Source organism: Dunckerocampus dactyliophorus, chromosome 20, assembly GCF_027744805.1.
Source record: "Dunckerocampus dactyliophorus isolate RoL2022-P2 chromosome 20, RoL_Ddac_1.1, whole genome shotgun sequence".
Lineage (NCBI taxonomy): Eukaryota > Metazoa > Chordata > Actinopteri > Syngnathiformes > Syngnathidae > Dunckerocampus > Dunckerocampus dactyliophorus.
Genome location: NC_072838.1, coordinates 2313907 through 2340336, shown reverse-complemented (window position 1 = coordinate 2340336; position 26430 = coordinate 2313907). Strand labels below are relative to the sequence as shown.

General features: G+C 42.9%; 2 protein-coding genes and 1 non-coding gene across 4 annotated transcripts; 1 reads left to right on the top strand and 2 right to left on the bottom strand.

Annotated features, from left to right (window-relative positions):
* Positions 1–639: 639 nt before the first annotated feature.
* On the top strand, positions 640–18691 carry fam83hb (family with sequence similarity 83 member Hb). Of its 2 annotated transcripts, none has more exons than XM_054764419.1 (8): positions 640–873; positions 8346–8520; positions 8593–8925; positions 11057–11221; positions 11323–11447; positions 11526–12068; positions 12149–14438; positions 14724–18691. In XM_054764419.1, the coding sequence occupies exons 2-8, from the start codon at positions 8398–8400 to the stop codon at positions 14742–14744; spliced, it is 3600 nt and encodes a 1199-aa protein (XP_054620394.1). In that variant the 5' UTR covers positions 640–873; positions 8346–8397; the 3' UTR covers positions 14745–18691. The 2 variants fall into 2 exon arrangements, with proteins under 2 accessions (XP_054620394.1, XP_054620393.1); XM_054764418.1 differs by having other exon boundaries at positions 640–825; positions 14724–18690.
* Positions 16140–24869, bottom strand: si:ch211-199g17.9 (uncharacterized protein LOC108180085 homolog). Its single transcript, XM_054764441.1, has 9 exons — positions 24726–24869; positions 24355–24387; positions 24212–24274; positions 23110–23184; positions 22988–23035; positions 22865–22919; positions 20507–20596; positions 17876–17939; positions 16140–17791 (listed from the first exon to the last, which is right to left on the bottom strand). The coding sequence occupies exons 1-9, from the start codon at positions 24739–24741 to the stop codon at positions 17768–17770; spliced, it is 468 nt and encodes a 155-aa protein (XP_054620416.1). The 5' UTR covers positions 24742–24869; the 3' UTR covers positions 16140–17767.
* On the bottom strand, positions 23279–23411 carry LOC129173704 (U8 small nucleolar RNA). The gene has a single exon (XR_008567282.1). It is a non-coding gene; the product is annotated as a U8 small nucleolar RNA (small nucleolar RNA).
* Positions 24870–26430: the final 1561 nt, after the last annotated feature.

Here is a 26430-nt window from a genome sequence, read left to right as displayed (position 1 = left end):
ATACATGCGTACATACATACTGTACATACATACATGCATACATATATACATACATGCATACATACATACATACATACATACATGCATACATACATACATGCATGCATGCATGCATACATACATAGATAGATACATACATACATACATGCATACATACATACATACATACATGAACCTGTATTTTTTTCCCAAGTGCTGTGATCATTTTTTGTGGAATTAAATGCACAAATGCCGAAAGTGGTCCTGTCTCCCAATGTTAAAGAATCCTTTAAAAAATTCCTGCATCCAGATGATGATCTGGATCACCCCCAAAAGTAATCAGTTCTTCCATATCCAATTTCAGACAATTCCTGAAAATGTCATCCAAATCCATTTAGAACTTTTCAAGTTATTTTGAACACAAACAAAAGAACAAACAGATAAACGCCGGCAAAAACATAACCTCCTTGGCGGAGGTAATAACCTATACTTGATGTTAGTGTACCTAATATAAAGGCACTTGTGCACAACAGCAAGCAGCCATGACACTTCTCAAAGGCGCCACTAGGGGCGGGCCTCCAGCGACTCCGGGGCAACAAGGTCTCCGGGGGAGGAGTCTCTCGGCGGGTGAAGGGGAGCCTCTCACAGCGGGTCCCGCTCCTTCCTCATTCGCCGTGCTGCTCCGTGCCGTAGTGGCGGCGGCCCCGAGGGTGGAGACGGATCCCGGGCCTGCAGCCTCGTTGAGGAGGATTTGATGAGAAACGTTTTTTTTGCGCCTTTGAATGCGGGATGTGACGGTGGAAGCAACTAAAGACGAAGAAGTTGTTGCTGCGGGAAACTTTGGAGGTAAATGCAAGTCAAGAGCAAGTTTGTGCAACCCTGAACAAACGATCTGTGGGTACAATGCTTACATTCAATGACTTTACTGTCTGACTTTGAATCTACTGCACTTCAGTCCCACAATGTATCATCTACTCTACTCAGATCATTCTATTCCACTGCATCCTGATCTGTACTTGATATTTTTCTCTTGCCGTCTTCTTCTAGTTCCCGTTTCTCTCTATGGTTCTCCTGCTTGGTTTTTATGTCAAGTTTCTTTATTCATTTTATTGGGATTGGGATTGGGATTGGGATTAGAATTAGAAGACAGAATTGAAAAATTGAATTAAATAAAGGTAGGTGGATGACATCCTCCAGGTGGCTTCTGTCGAAACCAGTTTTGATGAGTTCCAATACTGTATTCTACGACTGTTCACTCCTAAGGAGACACTGCAATAACTTGCCAAGTAAGACGGAGCGTTTATGCGTGCAGCACTGGAAGTGAAACAGCAGGAAAGGTGTGCCCAGCCGCCAGTTTCCAGATCACCTGCAGACTTTGATCCGCACCTTTGATCACATTAGTTTGCAACGATAATGCTGTTAATTCATAATAGCGTGTTTTCAGCATGAGTCACTTGCTAGGAACAGTGCGCCCTGTGTGTGTGTGTGTGTGTGTATGTAATTACAGTGGGGGGAAAAGTCGGTATAGTGGCAAATTTCTTGCGGCGGGTCCACACATGTGTGCATCTTATTATAGAATGTCATCTTTGTCCCAGCGCCAGCAGACCGGAGCTGGTTTGGACTTGGGGAAAATGTACGGTTGGGAATATTTAGCAGTTTTTCCTTGAAAGTGCATCCGGGAAAGGTGGAATTACAGTTGGTACAGGAGAGGCGTTGCTGACACTTTGGTCACGCCTCCTGGCCATACAATGCAATCTTAATCACATATCGACGTCAGGTTTTATGGCCCAGTTTCAGGAGGGCAGCCAAGGTTCAAAGGGCACTATTTCAAACAAGGTTACTATTAACAAAACACCAAACTTTCCTGCTTTGCTCGGGTATTAACTAAGGATAGGTACCTTCCACATTTGAACCGATATGGTACAGATGCCCGTTACCTGGGAATCGGAATCAGTACTCAACGGTACTCATTTTGGTACTTTTGTGTCTACTTATATGGTAATAAATGCTAATTTGTTTAATGATAAAATGTAAACTATTTTTTGAAAACGGCTTCAAGAAGGGGAAAATCAGAAAACGCCAGCTTGTTGTTGCGATGACGTCACCGACCCACCGCCGCCTTGTCACCGTCACGTGACCAGAAGTGAACTTGATGACAAGCCAACATAATACATAATACCCCAACTTACAAACACCCGACTAGCGAACATTCGCGGATACGAACACAAGCCGACTGGTCTATATTTTATTTTATTTTGCCTTGTAGTCGCTCAATCAGTATTTATACAGCTACTGTACATGCTTGACCAGTAGAGGGCACTGTGACACTGCTAATGGGACCAACAGAGGCAGCGTTAGACCTAATGGGACCAACAGAAGAAGAGTTAGACGCTGGGGAGATAAAGCTAAATGGAAAGCTAAATGATACAACCCGGACAGAGCGTGTGATTAAAGTTTATGAAGAGTTAATAGGCCTGCTTAATTCTACACCACCCACAGAACACTACCTCTTTTAGAAGAGTCTAAGGACGACGACGACTTGTCCTTTTTTTCAATAACTCCTCCTCCAACTCCACCACAACAACGTATGCTCGACCACTCCTCTTCAAAGGTAAATAACATTTATCGTTACGTATTATTATATCACTTTTATTATTGTTTTTTTCATTAATTATCCTGGTTTAATATTACTACTACATCCAAACTCATATTTACATACATACACATATACTGTATATGTATACACGTACATGTACTGTAGTACCTATATCATTGGTAATATTACCTTTTCCCTATAAGAACGATTCGACATAAGAACGGTCGTCTGGAACCAATTGTGTTCGTAAGTTGGGGACTTCGTGGATTGTCATATTTGGATGGACATGACTCACCTCAGTCGACATTCTCCTGATATTTTGTTGTCTTATACGAATGATTCGCAGAAGTTATTCCACCTCTCGTAAGTCTAGATGAGCCTTAGAAAGCGGAAGACGACAGACTTATGTGCATGCGTTCGTTCTTCTGTGTGTCACGTGGTTCCGTCCGCATGTGTTCACAACGCCACGCATACGTTTGCCTTTCGTATTACATCGTATTCACTAAGTTACGTGGTCCCGTCTGGATGCAACTATTTACTAATCCGGCACAGTTTGGATGCGACTTTTTTTCAACCCGCCAAAAAAAAAAGATCCCAATAACGTTCCCGTGTGGACAGGGCCCAATTTAAAATCAGACTAATTTTGGTATAAACATTGTTGGTCACCGCAAACTTGAGCGTGTTCAGTCTCGGCTCCACGATGGGAGCGATGGGTTCAGCAGCCACCTTTCTTTGCGTTTTTTGGTTGTTTCTTGAAATTTTTCCCTTTATGATGGACTGTCTTAGTTGTAACTTTTTCTGAAATTAACCGTTTCCACATGAGAGCGCACGTATGGAGTATTTTTACTCTGACTTCACTTGACATCTTGCTACAAATACGCCTATTTGCCTTTCAAGTGCTACACATTAACAAAAATCTAAACAAATTACAATTACACCACCCGGAAGAGGAATGTACCAAATCCCAGAGTTATAGGAAGTTACAACATTTGGACGAATCAGCTCAGGGTAGTTGGTAAATTCCTTTTCCGGTTAATGTTGGTGGCCAAGAGGTGCAAAACACATTAACAAAAAGTCAAACAAATTACAATTAGACCACCCAGAAGGGGATTGGACCACATAAATCAGACAGGAAGCGGTAACGTTTGGAGTTGTGGCGGGTGTTAGTGGAGGACATCGGCATCATGTTTTGCCCATTTTGTGGCACACACTTGAGCTGCTTGACGCCATCTTGTTGCACATGTGGCAGGTCGTTGGAGTTGTTAAATGGTACTTACCAGACGGAAGAGACAGATGTACTAAAGGAGTCCATCAAATATTTTAATGAGGGTATAATAGAGGTACAATCCCCTTCCAGGTGGTCTAATTGTAATTTATTTAGATTTTTGTTCCAGTGTTTTGCACTTCTCAGCTACCAACATTAACTGGAAAAGTCACACCACCCTGGAGCTGATTGGTTGAATCGTCATCACCTCCTCTCTGGGATTTGGTACATTCCCCTTCCAGGTTGTGTAATTGTAATTTGTTTTGCTTTTTGTTAAGGTGTGCACTTCTCGGCCACTGTAGTGTGCCAACTGCAACCGGACTGACATCACGTGCAACTCAGCTATCGCCTACTCTTCCACTCCCTCACAGTCAAGAGGATGCGTTTAGGTACTGAAACATGATTTTACATGAATCGGTACTCAGTATGACCAACGGAATTTGGTCTGTACCAATAACAGTACCAAATCTGTAACCGATTCCTAGTTATAACGTGGAAACCGTGGCTCAATCGAATATTTCCTTCAGCATAATATACGCACCACTTAAGGCACTTAATGGTTTACGGTTGGCATAAACGCAATTAGTTATTCTGGTTATTAGCAGCCCAGTTCTGTTGGACCGGACACCAGATCCATAGGGTCACCAACGTTAAGAGAAAAATAGGCATTTGGTAAGTTGCTTGTGGGGTTTTCCGTCTAATAGCTCAATGACACAAACTGGGCCTGACGTTGGGTCCTCCTTTTGTGTGGCATTCCTCACCCATGCCAAGGTGTGATTATATGAGGAGGGACATGTTATGCGTTGTGTTTGTGCTCGTCTGTTCAAGTGCATTAACGTGACCTAGGCACCGCTGAAAGGTCCTGACAGCACCAGCATCAGCACACAAACTGGCTCATCCCTCCCAACCTGTTCTCAGGTATTCCTCGCTTGGCCTCTTCATGCCAGATTATCACACAAAATGAGCATGAGGTATGCCAGTGTGTCCCAGTTGTTTCTCAAGGCGTGTTCACGCGTAAAGAGAAAGCCGACAGTGCCAGGATGGCTGACAGGTTTTTCTTTACAGGTTGAGACCATTTTTTCAGTGCTCCTCTGCTCTTCCGTCTCGCCATTTTGACGTCGGCATCAGCACAGGAATGCCAAGAATGAGCCACTGGCATGTTGTTAGCAAACTTTGGGCACATCTCAACAACATCGGATGAGCTGCCTGCACAGGTTTTTAGGGGCCGTGAGATTAGACCAGAAAACAACGGCTGGAAGTGTGTTTTTTTTGGACACCCGTGTAAAGACAACAAGCTTGGAGCCTGAAAATGTAAATGTGGAGGTTACATAGTTATTGTGCGATTGCATCGAAGCCTTTACGACACCGTCAAGTAGGGCTGGGAGATATGGCAAAAAATGCTCACAACATATTTTTTCATATCCACTCTGATTGAGTGACTGATGTCACAGACATTTCCGCCATGTTTGATCGAGTAAATGTGCTCATAGTTGATCACCATAATCGACCTGAAATTTATCACAATCACTTATCGCAATCTTACAGTCGAACAGCCCTATCGTCAAGGAGTCCAACTTGGTGACATTTAAAGCCTCAGTCATAACCGGATGTACGATTTTTTGGCATTCCCCAAATCGCTGCGCTTTTTTTTTTTGGTTGTGGAGAATGTAGTTGTGGTTACTTGAAAGGAGTAAGATCTTGACACACATGAATGAGCGTTGGCCGCACTAATTACGTGTGTGGGGTGCATGTGTGGCGCATGACACACAGGAGTCCACAAGTGCGACGTATTCAAACAATTTGCCCAAACCTGACACCAGCAAAACGTACAAAAGATAACACATTGGCCGTACGGACGATGCACAGAGACGTACAAAGTGCGTAAGTTTGTCTTGCAACCTGAAAAAAACATAAGCGTGAGACAACTTTTGGAGTTGGTTTGACAGGACAAAGAACCTCTGCAGCCGACCCACGGCCAGTCTACAGCTCCAAAATCAGCACATCACATGCGCCTAATCCTCGCCTCCATGGCGGCAACCAAACTACATTTCTAACAAGTATCATGACCACAAAAAGAGGAGGAGGAGGAATAGCTAAGCGGAAACAGACGCCATGCTAACCGCTAAGTTAGCTTGAATGTAAAAGTAGCGGGAAAAAAGAATAAGTGCTTAGGACTTAGTACACCGCCGGAACCTTTGGAAACCTGTAACCTGTTCTTAAATGCTTCTTTTATATTATACTGTATATAAATATATACAAGTAAAAAATACATAATATATTGCAAGATACATCATTGTTGCAATATATATAATATGGTTTTTAGGCCATACAGTCGGCCCTCATTTATAGCGGTTAATTGGTTCCAGACCAGACCGCGATAAATGAATTTCTGTGATATGGGATTCACTGTTCATAAATTGAATATTTTCCTAATTAGAGCATGGAAAACATGTTTATGACTTTCTAAATATGGTTTTTAACATTACTAGAGCCCTGTAGACATGAAATAACACCCCTATAGTCACCTTTACACTCTTATGCTACAGGGACTCGAGACAGCCGCTAGGTAGCGAGCTAACCAGTTAGCGTCAAATTTATTTCTTCTAAACTTAAGAAGCCAAAAACTTACCACTTCCACATAGAAAGGGAGGAGGATTTTTTTTTCACTCTATCATTTCAGATATGCCATGGCTGACTTCATGCAGTGTTAAGTTAAGGTGATGCAAGATACTGTCTCAATGTTTTGTGTCATTAGTGATCAGAACACAATTTCAGTGTTTTGTCTACAATAGACCATAGTCTGCTACGAAACAGCGATCATTTTAAAATTAATTTAAAATATCGATATTGCGAGGGAGGACTGCATTGCTCATTCATACTGATCTTCAGGTCCGTGTGGACAGGAATCCATACATGAAACTCGCAGTAGTCCAAGGTCAAAGTGTCCTTGTTCGACAGCTGAAGGTAGGAATGGAGCAGAAAGGGCATGATCCATTTCACCCTTGTCGCTTTCAACAATCTGATGTTGCTGTCAAAACAAAGCTGGCGTCAGTTTTTGTTTGACCAGTAAGCCGAGGGTGGGTGGAGAGAACCACCCAACATTGCTTCTTTTTTCTGCAGAAGAGGTCAATCACTTCTGAATCAGAGACAGTCAGGCTCCATTGTGATTGAGTTTGATTTCTTAACATGTATGAATGCCGTCACAGCGCTGATGATTCAGCAGGAATAAAACCTAAGGCAGATGGATCTATTCAAAATAAAAGTGTGTTGCCTTGAAGGCGGTTGTTCAATGAGTCCATGCACAACATACTTCCCTGGCCACTGTGAAAGAGGGGCAGACCACAAAGCCCCAATTCCTACTGTTAGGATTGAAAAAGAGAAAGCAGGAAGTCGGCCATTTTACTCCCAGATGAATCACCACAGTGGAGCAAGGCCAAAAAAATTAGCTACCTGGTGACTCATGCAGGCTCTCCCTGCCCTCCCTTATGTCCATTTGCTATCACGGCCGATCTCTGTGTGTGCATGCAACACTCTGGAAAGCTCACACGCTCTTTAAGCTTGCACAAAAAGTTATTGTTGTGCACACACTGACAACCAATAGGCTCCCAACAGTCGACGACTGACTGTATTTTTCCATGGAAACGTATCCAAACAGTCAAAAACCACATGCTGCAACAAGTAGTGGAACAGGATCATGGTTCTTGTCTTAGTTCTGACTAAAAGCAAATAGATTCAGACTTCTTCCCACTCCTCCTGAGTTGGAATTCTCTCAGAAACCAGACTTCAAAGGAAGCCTGAACTTGAGCAGCTCGTAAAGTGTGATCTCCGCCACCAGATGAGACATCTCGTATGCAGCTGTCAGGGACAAATGAAATTAAAAAAAACGATGGGAGCGAGACATGGGGGGGTTGTCCTGGTTGGCTCAGCTGATTGCACTTCACACATCACTGTGCTTTGGTTGGAATACCGTGACCTTTGTGCATGACTTTACACAGTTTGACGTATTTTACTTGCAAAACCAAAGCTGGAGATACTCAACCAAACCATTGTTATTAGGGTCCTCAAGTCAGTTCACTCATTAGTCAAATCATGGGTAGGCAAGGCATTCAGTGACATCTATTTTACTATTTCTTATGAATCATTGTACACGTTGGTAACTAAATGATAATGTCCCTTTCTAAAACAAGCTGCTGACTTGAAGTGGAAGCGGCAACCACCTGTGACAAGTTGACTCTGAGAGAACCTATCTACAGTATACACCTCTGCATACCTTTTCCACCACAAATTTCCACTCTGTCCTCTCTGCTCTCTTAATCATATTATGTACTACTAGGCTCCAGAGGACAAGCCGTATAGAAAATGGATGAATGGGATGGATATTATCTATGTTTCACATATGTCTGTGACAAAAGCAAAATGAAGCTGAACATGAAAATGTAAGCAAATTGTATATGCTGCTTATGGTCCATCGCCTGATGTATTGACTTGATCCCTTGTGTGTTACAGAGTTTCGAATTCCCCATTCAGACCCTGACCTGTGCCCCCCTTTTCCCTCACCATGGCTCACCGGTCTCAGAGTTCCTCGATTGGAGACAACCCCCTTGACCCAAACTACCTGCCCCCACACTACAAGGAGGAGTATCGTCTTGCCATTGATGCACTGATAGAAAGTGATATACCGGTAAATGTTTGGAGTATTTCAGGCATTATTTGTGTCCACATGGATTGTTAAGTGACTTTGTGCATCCACCAGGGCTACTATGAGTTCCTCCAGAACGCAGACGTGGTCAGCTTCCTGGCACAAACCGAAATTGAGCACATCAAGTCCACCATCCAGGGGCCCACCCATGCCCACAGCGTCCCTGATCTGACATTCCCAGAGGTGGGCCACAATGTAGAGGGATCCTCCGACACCTACTGGCCCATGCAGTCCGACATGGCTGCCCCCGGCCTGGACCTGGGCTGGCCGCTCACCCAGCACAGCTTCATTGGACCCACGGAGGTCACTACTCTAGTCAACCCCTCAGAACCAGACATGCCTAGCATCAAGGAGCAGGCCAGGAGACTCATTAAGAACGCCCGCCAAGTAAGAACCATGAGCTAAAAATCCTGCATATCCTGTTTTTCTTTGGAGGAAATACAGCAGCTGAAGACTACAGTATTTCAAAGCATTCAACCAGAACATGTGTAGCTTGTACACACCTTAGGATTCTACTTTACTCTAATGCAGGGATAGGGAACCTATGGCTCGGGAGCCAGATGTGGCTCTTTTGATGCCTGCATCTGGCTCTCAAACATGTCTTAAAACGATAAAAATGTATTTTTGGTTTTTTGTTCGCTGACCTTTTAATGTACATTACAGAAATCACAGTGTTAAAAATAACACTCAAAATATAAAACTTTGTTATGCATTTTAGTCCATCCATCCATTTTCTACCACAATGCGGGTGGCCAGAGCCAGTGCCAGCTGTCCTTCCAATATTTTCCGGGTCAAACACCAAAATTCGATTATCACTGGATAATGCGGTAGCCTATTCGCGGTAGCCTATTCGCATGAACTTCCCTTCCTTAAATCAAATAGTCAGATCGCTAATTCTGGAAAAAGAAAAAGATACGGAGTACGGTGCAAAAGCACGCAGCACCAGAAGTCGCATTAATGGTAAGAAGTAATTTATTTATTATTGGATTGCTTCAGTGTAACAATGTTAATAAAAAGAATAACTTTAGAGGTCCTCCTTAAAAATGCCCACATTTACTTGTACTCAATGTTAAAAAATATTATATGGCTCTCAAGGAAATCCATTTCAAAATATGTGGCTTTTATGGCTCTCTTAGCCAAAAAGGTTCCCGACCCCTGCTCTAATGGCTGCCACGTGTAATCTTGTGGGAAACACCCGGGCTAACAAATCAACATGTCATAGGCTATCTTGTCTTTTATCACCATGTACCATACAAACATGAAGATTGCTGACTGTTTGGGCTATGCTATCTCCTTAAGAGCTTAATTGTAGTTTTTATCTGCCACTGCCAACTTTGTCGCCACGCCCTTTCCGATGAATGTCTATCTGTCTGTCAGGCTTTTGTCTAAAAAGGGTAATTAGCATGAGATGTGCATGCCCGAAGTCACGTGCTCAAGAGTGGTTAGACCTGCTTGCATGGTGGCTTGTGTTGGGGGTTTAGCCTCCATATCTCTTTGTATTTAAAACAGATGTCGTTTATCTTCTTGAGCTAAATGTGTCTTTCTGACTGACACCTGTGTTGATACTACCCCTAAGGCAGGGGTGCCCACACTTTTTCAGCCTTTGAGCTACTTTTAAAATGTCTTACTATAAACATAGACTGTATATATTTTAGAGATGCACGACATGTTTTTTTTTTTCAAACAAGTACCTATAACTTTCAGCTTCTCAGGACTGATATGGTACAGATAACCGATTTTTTAAAAAACTTTTTATATCTACTTTTTTGAAAATTTAGATTTAACTGTATTTTGTGCACACCTTGAGGTAAGAAGGATTCGAGCAATTTGGGATTTTACCAACTGTACTTGTTGATATGTCCTAATCAAATATCATTACTACTACCACATCACTACTATCAGGAGAACCAGAGTATAGAGCGGGAGGAGCCACCTGGCGTGGCCCAGCAAGGTGCACTGTATTCAGGCACACACTCCGAGCAGCGGGTGTGACGCCACGGAGGTCTCTGGCAAACCTTTTGCACTTTTCAAACACTGTGGCGTTCGCATTTCAGGGTGGCTGATAAGGCTTTTTTGTGCTCAGTGGGTTTTTTTTCCCCCTCTTTGCTGAGTATTTGGTACAACTAGCAGGCGAAATGTCTTCCTGAGTGAGTGAATGAGTGAATGTTTGTTTACAGTTTATCCGTAATCTAATAATAATAAAGTTGAAAGTTGCATTTCCTTGTGTTGCTTGAGAAACCGTCTTACAGAGAAGAAACAGTGAATCAGGAGGGAGGCTTCATGTCAGCTGACTAATGTAATATGACATCTACAAAAGTGATGTTTATGACATGGGTGACATGCGCGATCAGCGTAGCGGGCATGCCTGCCCTAAAGTATATTACATATATAAGGTATATTACTCGACGCTTCAATATTTATATGTACAGATATGATGAGATCCAATGTAAGAACTGCATCAAAAATTCAGGTGTTTCTAGTGATTGTTTTCTTAAGCTATATATTTAATCTGTTTCAGGTTATTGCTGTGGTGATGGACATGTTTACAGATGTTGACATATTTGCGGACCTCCTGGATGCAGCGGCACGCCATGTTCCTGTTTACATTCTTTTGGATGAGCAGGAAGCCCATAACTTTGTCTCCATGGTGATCAATTGTAAGGTCAACCTGGACTTAATCCATGTAAGTATTCACTGTCCACTCTTCCAGTAAGGTACGCATGGCTCAATAACATCACACCTGACACGTCGTTTTTTTTTTGTTTTTGTTTTTTTTTTTTACAGATGATGCGTGTCAGGACTGTAGCAGGAACCACATATCATTCCCGGACAGGAAAGTCATTTAAGGGACAGATGAAAGATCGCTTTCTGTTGGCTGACTGCAGGGCTGTACTTAGTGGTAACTACAGGTGAGTTCTCTTTATTAGTATTTATTAAAATGTAAAAACATTTCACAGTTTACAATTTATTTATGAATTTTCTTACAGCTTCATGTGGTCGTACGAGAAGATTCATCGCTGTATTGCTCACCTTTTCCTCGGAGAGCTGGTTGCCACGTTTGATGAAGAGTTCCGCATTCTCTATGCTCAGTCAGAGCCTCTCGTCATCGACCCATCGGACGGAACGCTCGCCATTCCTGACACTGGAAGTTACTTAAACAGACAGATGGGTTTTAAAAGGACCCAGTCATTACGGAATCCCCTGGGTTTCCGAAGGCAACCCGACATTTCCTCCGGTTTCCCGTACGGAGACCAGGACCGCAACATTGCACTTCCTTTCCGGAGAAATGACCCATTTCGTCACACGATTGAACCTGGCACGGGAATCACCATTGGGAAGTATTCCCAGCAACAGTTTCGCTTGCAGCCATCATATTTGGATCAAGGAAGGTCGATAGTGTCCCGGCAGATGGAGATGAGTGGCTTCAAGAGGCACAGCTATGCAGAAGGAACCCAAGAGACCTACATGTCCTCCAGGCACTACATGAAGCACAGAGTCATGAATAATCTCGATGAGACAGACTTCCACAGGTTAATTGATATTTCTTACCCAATTCATTTGCGATTAACATTTATAGCAATTGCACATCATTGTTTGATTGTCTTTACAGGGAACAGAAACTCCATTTCTACAATGAGGGGTCTGGACCAGGGTCTGGCCACGGACAGTATGATAGACTACGTCCTCCACATCTAGGCATTGACCAGTACTCCGACTCCAGTTCATTCCGCTCAGATCAAGAGCCAAACTATGGAAACTACGGCAGAAGTTATGTAAATCTTTCATCAGAGGATTTAAGTGGACCGGAAGGGTTTCAGGCACCTCCAATAGCTGGAAGGTATGGAGGAAGTTCTGCCTTGAAGAGGCCAACCATAGGACAGGCATATGCTTGTCAGAGCTCACCCACACAGCCTCACCCACCAGAGAAGAAACCATTTCCAAAACAATCCGAACAGGAGCACGGTCAAGACGCAAGTGTTCGGCATGGTTTAAGGAACTGGAGGATCCACTCGTATCTTAGTACATATGAGGACGGTGGAGAAGAGGGTCTGAATCAACCCATGGGGCCTGACGCATTTGAAGAGCCCCTACCTTCTCAAGAGCAAGAAATTTCAGAGACCCGCTTTGGAATTAAACAACCACCAAATGTTGCTCCTAAGCCCAGAGCAGATATCCAAAGACCACGCTTTGGAAAGCCAATTAAACCTGACAACACTGACAAGAACTCAACCACACGGGATGTAATCCCTTCAGCCAGCGACATAAAGTCTGTCTCTCTGGATAGAAATGATGAAGATGAGAGGGGAATTGGAAAGGAGGACAGCAGTGAAAAAGAGGCGCCAGATCGCTTCCTGACAAAACACGACTCCTTCCGTTCACGGATAAACCCGGTCCTTCAGCGCAGCTCCCGTCTACGTTCCTCGCTCATATTCTCATCGTCGAAAGCGGAGATACACAGTGGAAGCACTGGCCTAAGACCAGCCACAGAGGAAGATGACAATTTGGACACTGGGCGCACTTCCTCCATCGTAGCCCAGATCCTGGAGAAGAGGAGGTCATTATCTCGAGAACCTTTTGAGTGGAGAAAGACAGCCGAAGAGCAGAGTAAAGAGAAAGAAAAAGAGAAAGAAGAGAAAAGTGGGGATACAAATCAGCAACAGGAGAGGGAGACAAGATTGACAAATATAACAGAGGCAAAAGATGAATACCAGAAACCTCAGGAACATGTCAAATCAAATCAAACTACTGAGACCTCTAACGATGTCACATCAATGTCTCTCAATGTCCATGACCCTGCCAGTCGACTGCAGTATTTCAAAGACGTGGCTGCTAAGAGAAAAGCATCAAAAATGGAGACTGAGTCAACGCTAAATGTCCCAGCTGAGAAAAAGGCAGACTTGTCAGACAAAGCTCCCCAAAACACAACAGCGAGCGCAACAACCACATCTGCCGCTGTTGCTTCAACAGAATCCGAGACAAAGAAACCAGACGTCTCGGCAAAGCTTGCTGACCTCAATCGGCGATCTTCATTTACATCCACAAAAGCTTCTCTAATCTCTCCAAAGCCTTTTGTGAGCACCGTGAAGCCTTCTGAAACTCACAAGGAGGACAATCCATCAGATAGTCAAAAGAAAGATATATTTAAGTCATTGAAGCCCCTTCCATCCCCAAAGATCTTCAAGAGGGACCAGCTCAAGCTCAAAGGACTCAATCCTCGGAGGATATCTTGTGGTGAGGAGCTCCTAACAGATGCTACAGACACAGAGAAGAGCGAGATGAAGAAGAGTCGCTCTCATAGTTCCTCCACTCTGCCTCGTGACGAATCAAAGGAAGCTCAGCAGAAGGGATCCAATACCTCCATCAACACGCTTGGGAGCGGTGAGGGAAAGGGCGATGGTAAAGCGCTTGACTTCCTGAAGAAACAGACTCAGAGGCTGAAGGGATTGATAGGAACCAAGGATAAGGAGAAGAAATCTTCGGGCGAGGATCGCAGCATGGGCACAGTGAAAGAAATGGTTGAAGATTACAGCAAAAAGCAGAGTTCATCCGCTAAGGACACGGGTTCTTCTGCTGCTGATCATATGACTGCCAATCATCGGACATCAGCCGGCACAGCCGGCTCACGCTACCTGCCGCCCAGTAACTCGGTCCTGTTCAGCAGCAACCTTCGCGACGACACCAAGGTCATCCTGGAGCAGATCTCAGCCAACAGTCAGAAGAACCGGCTCGAGCGGGATGACGCAGGAGACGGAGACCGCGATGCCAAGGGTGTCGACAGTGAATTTGCTGTCAAAAAGAACCGCTTCCTGCGACCCCAAGTCGGCGGCCAGGAGAGGGAGGGGCTGCTGAAGAGGATAGAGAGCCTGAGGAAGGAGAAGAAGGTCTACAGCCGCTTTGAGGTAGTCTACCGCTGCAAGGATGATACTTGCAGTGTAGCTGGGAAGGAGATATAGACTTACCTGCAGGTGCTTTTAGGCTTAACAATTAGGAAAGATGGAAAACGTAGATGTAGTAATACTTGTGTAAATGAGCTTTAGTTCATGAAGATAGTGTTTCTAAAGAGACATAACATTTTTGAAATCTTAAAGGAATAAAGTATGAATTAATTTCCTTGTCAATGGAGTGAAGTTACTGTGGCTGATTTTGATTGACACCAAAACAACTCCCTGTCGTTCTTTTAACAGATGGGGAATACCCTGGGATAGCGCCAAAGACGGACGAGTGACCGTTGATGTGGAATCTTAATAAACGATCAAATAGGCGCACTGTGCCAACGACACTCCAAGTCCGCTCTGTGTATTTCTCTCCCTGCTGGATTTCTACGCCGGAAGTAAGCTTGAAACTTTACATGGAAAAATGCAACAACAACAAAAAAAATCAATCGGTGCGGAATGTGACTGTTTGCCAAGCAGTGGTCCAGACTTTTACCATATAAGGTGACTGAAGCAAAAGGACAGGCAAATGTGACACCAAAAAGAAAGGGGGGGGGCTTGACCCTTACTTGTGTGGACACGACTGAAAGACAAAGAAAGTAAGACCTTGCACCTGAATGAATTCAAATACACATGCCATGAAATAAACCTACCTGTATTCCTGTAGCACCCGTGCTTTCTGTTGACATCATTTTGGTGTGTTTTTCCTTTTTGTTTTTTGTTTTTTACAATTTACTGTGCCAATCCAGAAAACTAACATGACAATATGAAGTGATACCACAAACATGCTATCACACGCATGCTAGGCTACATTCACTTGTCGCTCTTGCTTCGGATAAAAGGAACTCTGGTGCATTTGCTCTGCTGGCATGGTTCCTTTGGTCAAGTGTGAACACCACCATCCCAACCATGGTATACAGCAAACAAGCAGACCCAGACCGCTTCAGAGATACTGTAGGTCTCGGTCCGCTTGCAAGTGGCCCAAAGACTAACAAATATGGAAGAGAAAATTTGTTGGCAGTGTTGTCATTTTGCTCTGCTCTCTCCCTCTGTGTGTGTGTGCGACAATGGTGCTCTTTAAAAGAATATTTGACAAAAGTTTAGTCGATATAACCGGATATATTCAGGATACGTATTCAAGCCAGCAGAGGCATTTGATGCAGAATATTCCACTAACACGTCAGGAAAACTCTTGTACCAGCTTTTATTAAATTTAAGCTGGTAAATATATCAGAATATAAAAATTACTTATTTATTCCACCCAGGAGATGGCATTTGGAATGTTTGAGTCATGTCACCTAATATGTCAGGAAAACTCTTTAAAAGTATATTTTACAAGCTTTTAATGAAATCCAAGCTGGTCAAATGACAGGATATAAAAAAACAGCCTATGTATTCAAGCCAGCAGAGGGCATTTTGGTGGGAGATATTTGAGTTAAGTCACCTAATACGTCAGGAAAAGCTTTTTATTAAATCTAAGCTGGTAAATATCCATCCATCCTCTACCGCTTATCTGAGATCGGGTCACGGAGGCAGCAGCCTAAGCAGGGAGGCCCAGATTTTCCTCTCCCCGGCCACTACGTCCAGCTCCCCGAGGTGTTCCCAGGCCAGTTGGGCGACATAGTCTCTCTAACGTGTCCTGGGTCTTCCCCGAGGCCTCCTACCAGTCGGACTTGCCCTCCCCAGGGAGGCGTCCGGGAGGCATCCTGACCAGATGCCCAAGCCACCTCATCTGGCTCCTCTCAATGTGGAGCAGTAGAGGTTCTACTCCGAGTCTCTCCCGGATGACAGCGCTTCTCACCCTATCTCTAAGGGAGAGCCCAACCCTACGGAGAAAACTCATTTCGGCCGCATCATGTACCCGCGATCTTGTCCTTTCGGTCACAACCCAAAGCTCATGACCATAGGTGAGGGTAGGAACGGAGATCGACCGGTAAATTAAGAGCTTTGCCTTTCGGTTCAGCTCTCTCTTCACCACAACAGATCGATGTAGAGTCTGTATCACTGCAGATGCCGTACCAATTCGCTTATCGATCTCGCGTTGCAGCTGGTAAATATATCAGAATATAAATATAACCCCAGTAGAGGGCATTTGGTTTGGAATGTTTGAGTTATGTCACCAAATATGTGAGGACAACTCTTTAAAAGTATATTTTAAAAGCCTTTAAAGAAATCCAAGCTGGTCAGTATAACAGAATATAAAAATAGCCTTCATATTCAAGCCAGCAGATGACATTTGGTGTAGGATATTTGACTTACATCACCTAATGTGTGACGAGAACTTTTTAAAGATAAAATATTAAAGATAAAAATAACCTATGTATTCCACCCAAGAGACGGAATGTTTGAGTTACAGTATGTCACCTAATAGATATGTCAGGAAAACTCTTTAAAATTATATTTTCCAATTTTTTTAATGAAATCTAATAAAAAAAACAGATTTATTCATATATAAGCCGCAAATGTCCACGGCATGAAATGGCATATTGTGGCACGCACAAGCCCGTGAAGACAAGGTAGCTCTTTATTTGACAGGAGCAAATCATGAGCTTTGAAAAAACTCATGACTAGCTTGTCAACCCATTGGAAATGGCAGTACCAATCCCAACATGAGTTTAAAACTATTTTAACTTTTTCCCATAATGCATTTAGTCCTAGAAAAGTATTTCATTGGTTATTCCTTCTGGGGCGCTGCAATGATGTCAGCCTCCCTCTAGGCTCCTTTGGTTCCCACTGGTGGACAGAGGGAACGATTCCAATTAGTGGAGGTTAAAAGCCCAGCGTCGTCACAGCTACGGTGCTGGTTCATCATGTCATTGCTCCTCGCCTGTGCTGTTACATGAACTATTGACGAACATGTTACCTTTGCCACTTCCTCTTTGTTACAGAGCCTTTTTCTCGGTCACTTTTTGTTTTGTTATCCTGTACTACTGTGAGTACTGTTTTTTTGTTTAAAAAATATTTTATGTGCACACTTCAGCCTCTGTGTCTGCATACCGGGTGTCAAGCACTCGACAGCTCCGCGTTTCATGACACTAATAACAATATTGAGACACTACATTAGTGACAAGGTATTTTATACTATTTCACAAATGATCAAACCACATACTGAATTGCTAGGAAAACGAACACACTTAGTGGGGAAAAAAATGGGGGAAAATAAGCTCAGATGTTTCCCAAATAAATGAGCAGAAAATGTGCAGTTGAGCTTCTGCAAGGGTGATGGGATGAGCGCTCGTGTCTTGCAGAAACGTACAAATACTTACGAATACAAGTACAGTAAGTGTGCTGTGCTTTCACTGCTTCTGCTGCGAGTCTTTCTGAACACCAAACAACAAAGCATGTCGTATGAACTCATAAGAATAGCATGGATGGCGGAGGATGCGTTAGGCTAGCAAACTTACAATGATGGAGTACAGCTTCTTGTGCTGCTCCATCAGCTGATGAAGATGATTCTCAAACTTCACGCTGCAGAAACATGACATGCAGACAAAAGCAATGTCATTTACGTGCTTCTGCCGAGTTCACTCTAGCTGGTTTCTCAGATAAATCATTGCCTTGCTGTGCGTGATGGGTTGTTCGCGAACGATTCGGCTCTTTTATGACTGCAGCCTCAAAGAGCCGTCGTTTTTTTTTCTCGTCATTTTTTCCACACAACAACCCTGCTTTTATATTTCTTCATCAGGGTGGAGAGCAAGCGCAACTCTTGTCAACTATTTAGCTTGTTAGCTTCCCGTTTCAAGTCCAAGATGTCGAATTAAAGGCGAAAGGGGAGTGTTTGTGGTGTCTCGTGTGCTGCGATACTGCCCTCTCCTGTGTTTCTGTTGCAGTACACGCTCTACACCACCATAATGGGCAGATGAGCAACACCAGGGACTAATGGGCAACGGCATCACTTAAGAAGCAAGCACACCTTCCGCCGTTGCCAGATGGTTGCCCTTCGCTTCCCGACTCAGGCTCCATTTGCTCAGCAGTTACCCTCTGTCTGCTAGTCATTCTGCCTACCTTTATTCCTTGTTACCTGCCCGGCCACTCCGGCAGCGTTAGCGATTTTCTGTGCCTTCCTGCTTTGAGTATTCAGCAGTGCCTTTTGTTTATCGTCCTACCCTTTTGGTAGCTCTTTCTGTTTCTACCCTTTTTTCCGTGTAGTATCCGGGTCTCCTTTTGTTGCTACTTCTTTAGTTGTCTTTTTGCATCTTTGTTGTACTTTTGCTTTTGTTACACTTTTGCCCTTGCTGATTTGGAAATAAAACATCTGTCCAAATCACACGTCGCCTCCCGAATCTTGGGATCCAACCCGCGGCACGCTCCATTCCTCACAGTGTTAAATTAATCGATGTGTTACATTAAGGCATGGGTGTCAAACTCGTTAATGAGCAACACCTTCAATTTGAGAGAAGGAGCTCATCAATTAAATCACCTGCTGAAGAAACCGGTTGGAGAGAAAACATGCAGCGTCTCTGCCCTCCGTGGCACGAGTTTTAAACAGGTGCATTAAGGCTGTGATTCCATCCATCCATCCATCCATTTTCTATACCGCTTCTCCTCTTAAGGGTCACGGGGGCATGCTGGAGCCTATCCCAGCTGACTTCGGGCGACACCCTGGACTGGTGGCCAGCCAATGGCAGGGCACATAAAGACAAACACTCACATTCATACCTATGGACAATTTAGAGTCTCCAATGAACCTAACATGCATTTAAATGTTTAATCACATTTTGTCCATCGTTAGTTCATAATTAATTACACTTAATCGCATAAAGATAAAAATCTCCATCCATCCATCCATTTTATACGCTGCTTATCCTCATTTGGGTCGCGGGGGTATGCTTGAGCCTATCCCAGCTGACTTTGGGCGAGGGGTGGGGTACACTCTGGACTGGTCGCCAGCCAATCGCAGTAGATGAAAATCTCTTTGTGGTAAACGATTCGATGTGCAACTACAACGATAACTACCACTAACGCATTCATTTTGACAGCCCTAGCTACAAACGTTATTTTTATTGCAAATGTTGATTTGAAATGGAAGGAGAAGGTGTTCACGGAGGTGGGATGTACGCCCTCTGAAGGAGGCGTATACACACAGGAAATAATGTGCAGTTGTCTCTCGCTACGTTGCGGTTCAAACATCGCTCCCTCGGACCATCACGTTTTTTAAAAAACTTATTAATTAATAAATGATCGCTGTTTCGTGGTTAACTATGGCCTATTGTTAAAAGAAATATGGATGTATGTTTAAACAAATTCTACATATTTTTTGCCCAAATGAAGCATTTTCAAGCATAAAAATGGCTAAATGAACTAAAACAATAAATACAAGCCATTAAGACCATTCAACTTGTGAATGGAGTATGCTACATTGGTCACTAGGTGTCAGTAATTGTTCGGTGGGACCAGATTAGATTGCCGGAATAACACAGGTTATTGTTGCAGCACAACCCACAACAACCTAAGGGAGAAAGGGGAGTATTATTGCAGCGGAAACTAATCGATGTGTTACATTAAGGCCTGTCAATCCATCCATCCATTTTCTATACCACTTCTCCTCTTTACCTAAAACTCAACTCTGAACCTCCAACACTACTTCCTGTCTGCAACCGATTCTGCTCCCCTATCTTAAATGGTTTATTTTCTCTTATGATGTCTACTATGCTAGAAAGGTGACTGTTGGGATGTTATTTCATGCCTAGGGCTCTAATAATGCTAAAAAACGGATCTAGAAGATCTAGAAGGTGAACAGGTTTCCGATGCCATAACTACCAAAATGTTCCATTTATAAATAAGGAATCCTACTTTGTGGAAATTCACTTATCACGGTCGGGTGCGGAACCAATTAACCACCATAAATGAGGGATCACTGTAGGTGTATGTGCCAACCCATCACAGCCTTTACGAGCAAACAGTGCGTACACGTCGGTAGGTCTGCATCAAAAAATCTATTTTACGTGTGTTTTGATAATAAATCTATTTAAGCAACAACAAAAGATCAGAAAGAGGCAAAAGTCCCATCGCTGGTTACTACTAACTGTACACACCGCATCTTCCGCTTCTTCAGCTTCAACTCCTGGATTTCACACCTGTGCCGTGCCAGAAGTTCTTCTCTTTTCTTGTTCTCCTCAGCGAGCCTGCAACACTCACACACACAAATACAACGAACTGCTGTTGGACACACTGATTTAACTTGATGATTCATCAGCACAGCATTTCCTTCACTGATGCTTCCACAAACACTGCTGGCATCCTTCCCATCAAATGCAAAAACTGAGCAAAAGTAGTGCACTCCTGATCCAAATGTTAAGAGCAGTTGAAAAATGTCAAGAGTGGTCATTTTGCACTGTTGGATCAGGAAGTTCTAAGTAGAGCTTCAAATGCAAAAAGAAGAAATGGGAGTGAAACAAAAAGCATTTTTTTGCAAAGAAGCATTAAAGTGAAATGGGGGGTGTTCATCAAAGGCAAAATGTTGGCAAAAATGTGGATTGAATGTGATTTAGTGTCAGGTATTCACACTGTCATGATCTCTTGATGACAAAGGCAAAAAAGCTTTCTCTCTTTGAACGTGGTGGAGGTTTTTAAAGGATTTTTTAAAAAGTCATAATATTATGAGAAACAAAAAAAAACAAAATAAAAGTTACCATTTTGTGAAAATTAGGTTAGGCAAAACGAGAGGAGGAGGGACCCCCACCCAACTTGGAGCCAGGCCCGGGGGCGGTGTCACAGGCGAGCGCCTGGCGGTCGGACCTGCACCCGTGGGGCCCGGCCGGGCACAGGCCAAAGAAGCCACACGGGAGCTCTCACCCGTAGACCCACCACCTGCGGCGGCAAGCATAAGGTCCTTCACATGAAGAGGAGCCAGTTGAGGTGGCTCGGGCATCTAGTCCGAATGCTTCCCGGACGCCTCCCTGGTGAGATGTTCCAGGCATGCCCAGCCGGGAAAAGGCCCTGGAGCAGACCTAGCACACGCTGGAGGGATTATGTCTCACAGCTGAACTAGGAACGCCTTGATGTCTCGACTTTCCTACTGAGACTGCTGCCCCCACGAACCGGACCCGGATAAGCAGAAGAAAATGGATGGATGGATGAAGGCTGAGCAAAAAGTTATAATAATAATATGCGAATAAAGTCAAAATATTACAAAAGGAAACTTTATAACTTACTTGAAAAAGTTGGAATATTTGGAAAATAAAAAAAATAGCAAAAATGGGAGAAAGAGCAGTAATTTTACAAGAATAACGTCAAAATATTAAGAGAAAAAGTTGCAGTCTAACAAGAAAAAGTACTAATTTGATAAGAATTACATCGTAATATGATAAAAAACAATGTAATTTTAGTAGCATAAAGTTGAAATATTAAAGGAAAAAAAAGTATTTATTTAAGAAGAAAAAAACTCTTCAAAGGACCCTTCGTCTTCAAAGTCTGGAATTTGCAGGACAGCACCAAACATGGGACATTGAACGGTGGACGGCCCTGATGGCTTCCAACGTTACTGGCATGACGAGGACATCGCACCTGAGATGTTTTCGACACGGCACAGTGGAGGGGGCGCCACCATGGTCCTTCAATGGACCAATGGCGCTTCGGGTTGTGCAGGGGTATCAAACAGCAGCCGGCTACGTATGTGGAGACGTCGCAGGCGGCATCCCTCATGACTGCAGGCCCTCGTCTGTGTGGTAATGACTGGCTTTTTTTTAACAGGACAATGCGGCACTTCACAAAAGACTTTTTCCAGAGGAATAAGCTCACTCTTTTGGACCATCCTACATGTTCCCCTCATCTAAATCATTTGGGGATGGATGGCAAGGGAAGTTTACAAAAATGGACATCAGTTCCAGACAGTGGATGCCCTCCGTGAAGCTATCTTCACCACCTGGAGCAACATTCCCACGAGCCTCCTGGAGTCACTGGCATCAAGCATGCCCAAAAGCATTTTTCACCTCATTAGCAAGAATGGCGGAGCTACTCATTACTCACTCCTTTTTATACTTTTTATTTCTATTTTAAGGGGGGTTCAGTTTTTTTTTAGCTGTGGTCTTAAACTTTTGATCAGCTGATGAACAGCCTATTTCACTTCAATACTTTTATCTCATTTTTGTCTCACTCAGATTTCTTCTTTTTGCATTTTGATACTTTACTTCGAAAATCCTTAAGATCCAACAGTGTAGAAATGTACATGTAGATCTTAAAGTTTGGATCAGGAGTGCATATATGCATATGTTTATGAAGCTTCAAACTGAGGAAGGTATTACACTAAGCAAAGAACCCAAAGACCAGCATTGGGAATGAATACTACCATCTAGTGGTGCACAGAAGAACACACAGTGTGCACATGCAGTTTCTTCCAGCCCTTCTGGACAGTGAGGTGTGTTGTTTCTCCAGTTGATTGGAGTCAAGCTCACCTGACAGACTCGTGCTCGGATTCCTCGCATTGGAACCGTAGCTTCCGGCACAACGCTGGAGATCACACAAAAAACACGCGAGATTTAGATGAACATAATCAATGTTATGGTTGGTGACATTACCTTCTTTTTCTTGATGGTTTTTCTCCAGCTGGTAAGCTTCTGTTCGTACTGCGACGATAAAGAAAAACACCTGAATGCAGCAGCAGGTAGAGTATGTCTAGGTTCTTTTATGGTGTGCCTACATGTATCCAGCTCCTTCTGTAGGGATTCACTGAGAGATTCCCTCTCATTAATGTCCTTCTCAAGGGTCTGTTTAGCTGTAATGATACACAGGAAGCAGCTGATTATGCACATTCCATATCAACATAATACCCATTGGACTTGACGTTGTTTAATTTCAACAACACGCAAATCAGAATGGAACTTGCAGAGTGTTGCTGTTCTCTGCAAGCAGGAGATACTAATCATATCTCATAAATCTCCATTCATCATTTTCTGCAACTCCATTTCTGGAGGTACAGGTAAGGATATACCTCACTGACGATACTTTCGTCTGAGTGTAACAGCTGCTTTGACTTCGGTGCACAGCTAACTAAGTCGCGGTTGCACGTTACCGTAGCAACTTGTCTGTTTAAATGCACGCACGTGTACTCATGCGGGCTCTCAGTGGGTTAAACGGTAGTCAAACATAATCAGAGACTTTAGTTAAATGCTCATATTTTCTGTTTTGATCTCCGTAACATGCTAATTCAGGCGTGTCGTCATCTCAGGCAAGCCTCTCATTGGCGGACAGGAAATAATCTCACAATGGAAGCCAATTTTGCATCTTTTGGCCAATCTCTCATAAATCACTCATTTATTCCCCAATTCCTAAACATACAGCTGTTAGGTTAGCTGCTTTTAAATCAAATGAAGAATAAAAACACGCACCACAGGAATACCGTACCACAGAAGAAGAGTACGAAGGCGTTTACTTCCGGGTTTGCCACGAACAAACCATTCTTAGACTACGCGGTGATACGTATTATATTTTAGATTTTATTATTATATAATTATTATGTACCAAATACAAATTGTTATGTACCTAAAGTACCGCGTCTCACTGTTTTGGTTACAGTTTAAAAATACCAACAGCCGACATAAAACCGGAAGCAGAAGTTGTACCACAGCACAGCGCGTCAACCTGAAAGGTCATGTCGGTGTTTGGCCAGCAGATGTCACTGTCGAGTTCGATCTTTCTACAGTAAACTAACCATCAGATAAAGCCAAATAACCATTTTGATGATTTTTTTTGTAGAACTAATTAGTAATTATATACGTGTACTAAAATGTGTGATGGGTCACCTTGTTGCAGCCTCGTTAGTTTGCTCTTCAGCTGATCAATTTTAGGCTCCGGGATGTCGCCACCTGCTGGAGCAGCCAAGTGTACAGTGTAACTGGATATGTGATTAATACGTGTACATGTCGTCCGTATTGCAAAAGCTTGCCTCCTTCAACTTTCAGGACGTCCTCCATGAACCCTGTTGCAAAAAACATTAAAGGAAAGAAAGGATATCCTATGAGGTGAATTATGATCAACAATTTATACATAATGTAAAGATTTTAATTTCAGGAGAGCTCAGCCAGTAATGTAGTAAATGTGCTCAAATGACCAATTCTACTTCAATAACAAGGGACAATAGCAATTACACAAAAAAGGTTGACAGTATATTTGAGTATATTTCAGGTACTCTCAAGTAATAGTTAATGCCTTATTTTAATGCTGGTTAGCTAACAATGCTAATTTGCCATTAACAGTTTGCTTAGCTAATAGTTTGTCTTCAACTCACCAATATATTAAGTGTGTGCACCCACTCACCTGCCGAATCGCTCATTTTTATTGCCAGAGGGGATTATTTATAAACCAGATAGTTTGAGCTAAGTGTTATTTATTATCCAGATAGTCCGTGCTAAGTGCAATGGCGAGGTCGGGATATTGGGCGGGAAAATAGTTCCCCAGATCGATCACGGTGGATTCAGGGTAATCTGGGAAAAGCGACAGTTTACTGCATATCCACATTTAAAGTAAATATTCATTTGTTTCAATTATATTTACAACATGCAATAAAGCTAGCACCATGTTCACTTTCCTTGCAGAAAAAAACACAGATGAAAAGCACACCGGACCAAAAAAAAAAAAAAAAAAGACATTTGCCATTTTCACATTGTATGTTTTAATGTGAAGCCAACAGCAGTGAGGAGGATTGCATTTCCACTCTGAATGAGTGCATACAGTGTATGTACAAAGCAAAACAGACCTGCAGTCCAAAAGTACCTTTCCTATACACATCAACTCACTTTGCAGTTCTATGTACACACTATTTGCACATTACTTCAATAAAATCACCTATCCTTCATGTGCCAACAATGCACATGCAACTATGCTGAAGTTAGCTTCCAATTCGATTTAAGGTGGTATTGCCCTAATGTGCAGTGAGACTGTTTGTCCACTGGTTGTTTTTTGTGACACTTCTCCGTGTGAAAAGAGTTTAGGTAAGAATTTGGCTTTGTCTGACAACCACTATTGTTTTGTGAAACCTTTATTCTATTTGTGAAATTCAACAAAGGTACATTTTTCCTCTGTATTCAAACTCAAGTCCATCTTAGACCTGGTCCACTTTGAAAATCACTCGGACTAGACTTTTCAAATCTGGACTGGATTAATCTACAAAGATTTACAGAAAAACAGTTTTTGATTTGTGAAACATTTATTCTATTTGTGAAAATGCAAGAAACTGGACATGACCTCAATATGGTTCCCCGGTAACTCAGTACAAGTTTTGTACAGCAGAGGGAGCCATTGTGCACAGGTGTAAGAGAAGGCATTGAGCATATACGGCTATTACCAGAGGAATGTCAGGTTGCAATGGCGGGTTTATGGATCTTTGGTGTCTGGAGATTTATCCAGTCCAGACAGAAAACACTCTGTCTAGTTGTTTTCAAAGTGGACCAGGTCTAATACGGACTAGGTGCTAAAAAAAAAAAAAACGTCTAAACGTGCCTTTACTGGATTTTCACAAATGGAATGAAGGTTTCACAAATCAAACCGTTTCTATGAATCTTTGGGGTCTGTGGATTAATCCAGTCCTGATTTGAGAAATCTAAGCCTAGTGGTTTTCAAAGTGCACCAGGTCTAATATGGACTGGGTGCTTAAAAAAACATCCATATGTGTCTTTATTGCATTATCACAAATCAAATGAAAGTTACAAGTACAGAGTGTCAGGTAAAGGCAACGTCTTACCTAAAATGTCTCAAATATTTTCACATTATGAAGTGTCACAGAAAACAGACCATCAGGACAAACACTGGCACTACTCGTTACGTCAGTTCCACTTTAAAATTTCCCCTTTACTGCCCGAATCAGAGGCCAAACTTCAGCGTCAGCATGCACAGGGTCAAATTGCAAAGAACTGAAACAAGACGAGAAATGTACTTATTGTTACTGTGGAAACAGTACATCGTGCTTTTGATATTAGATGGATGTAACAGCAGCTGTAAGATCAATAAATAAATAAATTTTTCA

Bases quoted from the DNA above. Each gene is read 5' to 3' on its own strand.
- fam83hb (XM_054764419.1), top strand. From the start codon at position 8,398: ATGGCTCACCGGTCTCAGAGTTCCTCGATTGGAGACAACCCCCTTGAC. The intron at 8,926-11,056 runs GTAAGAACCATG...AATCTGTTTCAG, and splicing joins TCATTAAGAACGCCCGCCAA to GTTATTGCTGTGGTGATGGA. The intron at 11,222-11,322 runs GTAAGTATTCAC...TTTTTTTTACAG, and splicing joins TCAACCTGGACTTAATCCAT to ATGATGCGTGTCAGGACTGT.
- si:ch211-199g17.9 (XM_054764441.1), bottom strand. The intron at 22,920-22,987 runs GTAATGTCACCA...TGTGATCTCCAG, and splicing joins AAACCATCAAGAAAAAGAAG to CGTTGTGCCGGAAGCTACGG. The intron at 20,597-22,864 runs GTGAGCTTGACT...TGAGTGTTGCAG, and splicing joins TCCGAGCACGAGTCTGTCAG to GCTCGCTGAGGAGAACAAGA.